Here is a 6999-nt window from a genome sequence, read left to right as displayed (position 1 = left end):
TTCCTTCTGTTGAGGAACCCAAAATATGCCTTTTTCAGGGTATTTCCCCATCATTCCCAGCTCCTCCACCCTTCCTCAACATGGACTGCAAAAACACCTCAAGTTCTGTAGGAACAAAGTGTGGTTTTCTGCAAAAGGTCTGAAGACACTACCATCAGTAAAACAGCACTGGTCTCAGCCAGGCCAAGTCAAGCTGTAGGAGAGCTGCTTGCTCTGGTGCTGCCTTTGACAGCAAGTTCTTCCGGCACTGTGTGAGGAGTAGCTTTCACCCAAGCATAATTAGCTTTTGGCATCAGTGTACTTTTAGCATCCAAATTATTCACAGGCTCCTTTACCTGAAGGTATTTCTACATTGCTGGTCATTTGGACATTTCCAGCGGTGAAATGGGTTCTAGATAAGGCTGCGGGGCTGCCCTCACACCTTGCCAAACCTAGATGATGCTTTCTCGTCTGCTGAGTCTACATTTCCAGCTTCTGAGGAACAGATTTGTCCTTTCCAAGCTCTTGTGCAGTGATACGTATCCATGAACAATGTTTTCAGCAAAACGCTTTCAATGTTTTCAGCAAAACAAGCGCAGGGGATGTAACTGCACTCACAAAGACTTCCATGCCCCCTTGACTAAAGATTTTGATGAGCAGAATCAAAATATTTTGTCGCTGCTTACAGCAGAGATCTGGAGAAGACTCAGCACATCCTAGAATCTCTTGCACTCTCCATCTCTGCTCCTCCCAGGGCGTCGCTTTCTGTTTGGCCTAAGACTTCAGTCACACTGAGCCTGGATTGCCTAATGACAGGAGAGAGAGAGAGCACAAAGTGTCATTCTATGCATCCTGCATCCTCCTGACAAAGGCATCGCTGCAGAATCCCAACTCTTGAAAAGTTCCTTGCAGAGCTGGCACTTCTTGTGAATTAGTAAGTCACGCAACCAACGTCATCACCTGTTTTCCCCACAGTTACCCTTCTTCTTTCCTCTCTTTACCGACAATGGAAAGAAGGCAGCAATGAAGGAAAAGCCATAGTTCTGGCCTCTCTCAATTCTGGTAAATAAATTTTGTCCTACTTGTCTTCTTGGCTTCGCAAATATGAAAAACTGAGGCAGTTACTGGGCCAGGGCGGGACATGAATTTTGTACAAAACACCTTGTTACAAAATAAGCAGCAACATCTAAAGCTGAGAAGACTAAATCCTCAGTTCTCAGACTGGTATGTGAAGCACAACAAAAACCAAAAGCAGAAGAACCGAGGTTTAGAAAACCTGGTGTGTCACGGTTTCTTTACATGCTCGAGCCACGCAGAGCTCGACACGCTGCCCGTCAAAGGCTCCGAGAGGCAGAGCTGTTCCTTACCACTCTGCCAGCTTCTCTTCGTACAGCTCCTGGCGCTCACGGTTCCTCTTCTCCTGCAAGGTCTCACCCGCAAGCTTCTGCATTACCATTAAGAGGCCCCCTGCAGGGATCCTAAAGGAGAAGTAGAAAAGTCACAGGTCACCCAGGGGGGACACAACATCAAGAACTTAGCAGCACTGGCAAAAGGAGCATCCAGGGGCCAGCCACCAGATCTGCGGAGCGTAACGTTCCCCAATACCCGCGTCACGCCACAAACTGAGGCACTCCTAACTGTCAGCCACCAAACACAGCCTCTCGTCAGCTATGACTCGCTGTAGCCCCTTCGGTAGCGTATTTTTAATATGCTCATTGACAGACACTCACAGGGCCAAGGGGTGGATTTAAGTTAGTCTGAACAATGTCCATAGAACATCTTACCCATAATTTAGACAGACACACCCTTGCTTAGCCTCTGCCTAGCTCTGGAGGTACTTGTGTTTTCAGAGGTAAAGCTCCCTAGGCTGCTTCCAAGCATGGAAACCATCCTGGTGGTGCAAAGTAGCACATATAAAGCTCATTCTCTTGACCAGGTGTGATGCCCGCATCCACTTGTGAGGACATTGACAAGGCAGGACTTTGAGGAGAGACCCCAGTTCTGCCTGAAAAGTCAAGACTTCTGCTGACTTAAGAGGTCACTGTCCTGACGGACAGAACCCCTGAGAGAGAGCCATGGGTTCCTCCATGCCCCAGGGTGCTTTATGAGATACACGACTGCATGATATATGCAAGGAGATGTGCCATCTTACAGCTGTGGGTTGTGCTACCCAACCACACAGCTTCTTCCTCAGCATTTCCCTCATGGCTGCTGCTCCACATTTTGCCTTTGATAGAGCCTATTCTGTAAAAAATAGTTTTTATGTAGGCTCCTAACCTAAGGGCTGGCAGTTCCCAAGATGGCCCCTTTTTCAAAAGGCGTCATATCATGATACGCAACACCCCTTGTGCACCATCTGGATTCTGAGCTGCTACAGGAGCAGTTGCTCATGCAGTTGAGAAGGAAGCCCAGGAACTGTCTTACACTCCTGCCTTTACTCACAGTCACCACAGTTCCTTAAAACAGATGTTCAGTGGTTCTGTGCACAACCATTGGGCCCATCAGTGATCATGCCAAGGAAGAGAGACATGTCTATAACCTGCCATCATAGTTTCCTATTTAACAGTAGTTAGTGTCTCCTCTAATAAGCAAGTAGCAGCAAGAAAGATGCTCTGTTGAGAGTGTGTGTTGAGTTCTTATCACTTAGGAAACAGGAAGATACAAATCAAGAAAAACAGAAAACAAACAAACAAACAAACAAAAAAAAAAACAGTTTAAAAGTTTGGAAGAAAAGTCATCATGATGAGAGGTTCCAAAAATACAGCAAATCCCTCAAGGCAAAAGAGAAAGCGAAGCTTCTGTGGCCCCACCAGTGACTCGAGGGTTGGTGTGTTTGGCCACCATCTAACAAATACCCGTAAAGAGCAGCGGTGTCTCGATCACCCACTGGCAGCAGTTACAACTCACCCAAATGCTGTTCCAAACAAGAAGCCACCTGCCAGTCCCTGCAGGCCCAAGTGCATCCTGAAAAGGGCTCCTGTGAAGCCTAAAAAAAACCACAAACCCACTAAAACCACGAACAGCACCCCCCAAGCCATCACATACAGACAGAAGGAGTTCGCTTTGCTGCATTCCTTCTCTCTGTGAGCTGACATTCCAAGTGCCATGGCCACCGGAAGGACCCTCACCACACAGTCACCGTGGCCTCGGCACTCAAGCACCACACAAAGTTCCTTCTGCTTCAGAAAAACTCCCCAAGAAATGGTAAGAAGTAAAAGTATCTATGAAAGTAAAATCGAGCTTTCTCCACGCTGGAGCAGGATCACCTCCCACCCCCCTTTTTTTCCTCTGTTCAACAACAGCTAATAATAGTAGCTGCTACGTAAGGGCAGAAAAGATCAGTAAAATGCTGTATCCAACTGTAGGGGCAATAACAGCTGTAAAACTGAAGGAGCAGATCCCTTACCCAGAACCCTGCTGCTAAAAGCAGAGAGGCAAAATCCATCCTGAAAAGGGCAGTTTACAAAGAGCACACTGAACTGTCAGAAAGAGCGGAAACGAGAAGTGTTTTCCCTGCTAAATATGTGGTTATGAGAGCAGGTTATGCACCAAGTGTTGCCTTTATCCTATACAAGCGTTTTTCACCCCAAAAAACTTCAGCAAGTATTTTGAAGGTGAACCAATAACCACACATCTCCCCAGCAGTTTCAGAAGCGCATCAGTATCTCTCTGTTAGAAATAAAGACACACAGCAATAAATCAACAGAGTGGAGCCAGCTGGTAGAACAGGAAGCAAAACCAAGAAGCACAGAAGGTAGAGATCCACACAAATGCACGAGATAGGAATTTCTGCTTGAGCTTTTCTGCCTACGGTCCCTGCGCACAGAGGGAGAGGCGCAGCAGGCCGCGGCGGCCTTACCTCCTGCCGCAGCGTAATGACTGGTGGCGGTTTTGTTGCGGTACGCAGACAGGCCCGTGCTCACCACGCTGCAAAGATAAGGCACAGAAGTCAGCAGTTGCATGTGGAAGAAGACAGACAGCAAAACAGAGCCCAAATTGAAGCTGGAATTCATTAACCCAACCCTCAGGGTGACTCTAACTGCCTTGTTGGCCGCCTGTCCAGAGCCCACCATGTGCCAGCCACAAGTGCCTCGGTTTCTGTGACTTTACTGCAGGCAGTTGTACAGCCAGAGAACAACAAAATTCCCAGCCTAGATCCGGGATGTTCTTTTTCTTTTTTTAATCAAAGATATTTTTTTTTCCCCTATCACATATCCAAGGACAGAAGGAAGTGAGCAATGAAAAGGTCCTGTCAGTCAATCCTGATGTAGGACCTTTCCACCCCAAGCTGAATCCATGTACTGGCAAGATCTTGCCTGACACAGTCCTTCCAGACCACTTGTTCTAAGTCACGCTTCTGATGTCAGCAGGGTCACCTACTCTTCTAGCATGAGATATTCCACCAGGGTAGGTACACCATCTCCTCCAAAAACATAAGTTAAGCCCCAAAACACTCTGTTCTCAGATGAGCAGCCACAATCTCCCTAGAACTTTGCTAAGCCTCCTGCATGACATCTGCAAGTCAACAGCCACCTTCCTCTCCTTCCCAGCACTATAACATCACCCAGCTGTTCTACAAGCTAAAGAAATTCAGGTTTAAGCTGTGAAAACCCAAAATTTGCACAAATGCAGGTCAAAATCTTCAACCTGAACTTTACAGAAAGTTAAGGCTGAGTGGCAAGATTATTTTCTTTCAAAGCCTTTTAAGAAGGGGTGGTGAAAAAGGGTGAGGGCTGACTGCAGGGGAGACACCTGGTGGAAGATGACGAGGTTACATGCCAATCCCAGAAAAAGCTAAGGAGATTCCAAGCTTCAGAGAGAAAGCAAATGGTATGCTAACTAAATCTCAGAACAGATACTAAACCAAACGAAGCCACAGAAATCAGGAGAGACCGAGGAAGAAATTCAGAAAGAATTAAAAAAAACTTTGGGAGATGGATATAAAACCAGTGCCAGCATCTTAAAAGCAGAAGGGGAAGTTAAACCACATGTACCTGCAGATATAGTCACGTTTAGGACTACACATAAATTTACCATTTTGAACATCAGGGAAGGAGCTTCTTCCTGGATTAAAAGGGCCTTACTTAATTTGATGCTACACTGACAGAAATGCCCTGACACATCTGAGGGACCAAAGCAGGGAAGTGGAACACTGTCTCTGCCCTGGTTGTGCATACGGGGGGAAGACTGGAGGGCCTGAAGAGGTACACACAGCTGGGGGGTCTGATGTCCTGTGGCTGCCTGATAACAAGATGATCCTCTGCAAACATTTCAGGACAAGAACAAAGAACTGTGAAGAACACTTGTGTATGCAAACCAGGAGTAACGACATGCAACAAAAGGAGAAAAATTATCATGGGATAGAAAACTCTTCCAGAAACAGCCGGCATACTGTACCACCCTCCCAGAGAAAACCGTGAAAAAGGAGATGAAGCAAAAGCAGAAAGAAGCCGTAGTAGAAGTAGAGGAAAGAACAGTATTGAATTCAACAAGAGCACGGATCAGATGTAACGAACGGGGCTTTTCCAGTTTTAGTTTGGTTCATTGCAATATTTTAATTGTGCGATAATGACAGAAGGTTAAACCCTCTTCATGCTCACACCTCATCAGTCAGACTCACACTGTTAGCACAACACTTTATGCCGCAGTCAGTCACCAGCAGCCTCTGAAGCTGCCACACCTCGGCACACGCCAGCTCTTCCCCACCACCTCGGCGAACACTTACTTGAACACTGTCACGAAAGCAGTGACCCTCCAGCTCCAGCGCCAGCCGTAGCGGATGAAACTCCTGAGCCCAGCCCGGTGCGCAGATTGCTGGGGGAAAGAGGAGAAAGGTTACACATCACTGTCCCGCTCCTCCTCTCCAGCACCACCAGCCCACTGCCATCCTGGGGTGTCTGCGACAGGTCAGGGGACTGATGTCTCTTGGGAATGATATCCTGACTCCCAGGGACCAAGGTGGCCATCTTCAGAGGAAAAGCCGCTCCCATCTAACCCAGCCACCGACAAGAAAACGGGAATTAATTCCAGTTTATGACGCTGACTGGTCTTTCTAGTCCCAGTCATGAGACACATCTTGGGGGGACAGGGAGAATTTTCTGAGGACAGTATGGGAAAGCAGCAGAAACGAAAGGGGGGGAGGAGCTAGAAACTAGTTCTCAATTATTATGAGTATTGATAAATAATAACCATACTAAGTAAATAATGACCACTTGCTTTAACTGTTAAGAGACCATAAAGCTCTGCTGTTTAGAACTGAAGCTTAAAAGTTTGGCAATAAGCACCTTTTAAAAAGACGTGATAAACGGATGCTGCTTAGAAATTAAAAATACTCCAGCTAATACCATGAAAGAAAATAAAATCCCTTTTCCAGTGCCTGTGGTGTAAGAGCTTAGCCTGTATGCAGACACACAAGAGAGGCAGTAAAAGGGCCCAGTGAAGCCAGCACCGATACTTTGCAGGGTGCCACGTGAGGGCCAAATAAATAGTTAATGATGTAAAATCAGGCAGATTTTTAAAGGCTTTTTCCCCCTAATAATCCCGGTAACCAACACTTCGAGTCAAGAACAAACTCCCAATGCACCTATAAAAGTTCACAAATTTTCTTTGTTGTGAAGTGGGGTGATAAGCTGGAAGAATTTTAAATGTCTTAAAATAACTCACGGTGTAAGGTAAGTTCGGCACTCTACGAAATCTCTTGCCAGCACACTAAACTTTGCAGCCAGGACGCTTTTCCCGAGAGACTGATTAATCAGACGTGTAACCCCCGCTCAGCGCCGCGTGTCACGCTCCTACCGACACAAGGTCACGGGTCTCTGGCGGGCTGCTGCGCCCGCAGCCTGCGGAGCCTTTGGGGACGCGTCCGCTCCGCAGGAGGCCCGGGGACGCTTGTGTCCCTGTGTGGCACTCCCCCGTGTGAGCCCCCGCATGGCGGGGCCCCGGGCCCGTACCACGGCATCGGCGCGGTTCTGGAAGAGCTCCCCGTGGCTCCTCTCGATGAAGGACTTCCGCGCCTGGTAG

General features: G+C 47.5%; 1 protein-coding gene across 1 annotated transcript; it reads right to left on the bottom strand.

The window, feature by feature from the left end:
- Window positions 1–685: 685 nt before the first annotated feature.
- TIMMDC1 (translocase of inner mitochondrial membrane domain containing 1) lies at window positions 686–6995 on the bottom strand (the record flags this gene model as incomplete). The annotated part of the gene is made up of 6 exons (XM_008948417.1): window positions 686–785; window positions 1347–1457; window positions 2887–2965; window positions 3839–3906; window positions 5705–5793; window positions 6930–6995. Coding segments are annotated over 6 exons (513 nt in total), but the record flags the coding sequence as incomplete, so codon positions are not given.
- Between the last annotated feature and the right edge of the window lie 4 nt (window positions 6996–6999).

The sequence above is a fragment of the Merops nubicus genome, unplaced genomic scaffold (assembly GCF_000691845.1).
Source record: "Merops nubicus isolate BGI_N331 unplaced genomic scaffold, ASM69184v1 scaffold47339, whole genome shotgun sequence".
In the NCBI taxonomy this organism is placed as follows: Eukaryota; Metazoa; Chordata; class Aves; order Coraciiformes; family Meropidae; genus Merops; species Merops nubicus.
The sequence above is the reverse complement of the archived record's forward strand: the minus strand, read 5'-3'. Positions and strand labels throughout refer to the sequence as shown.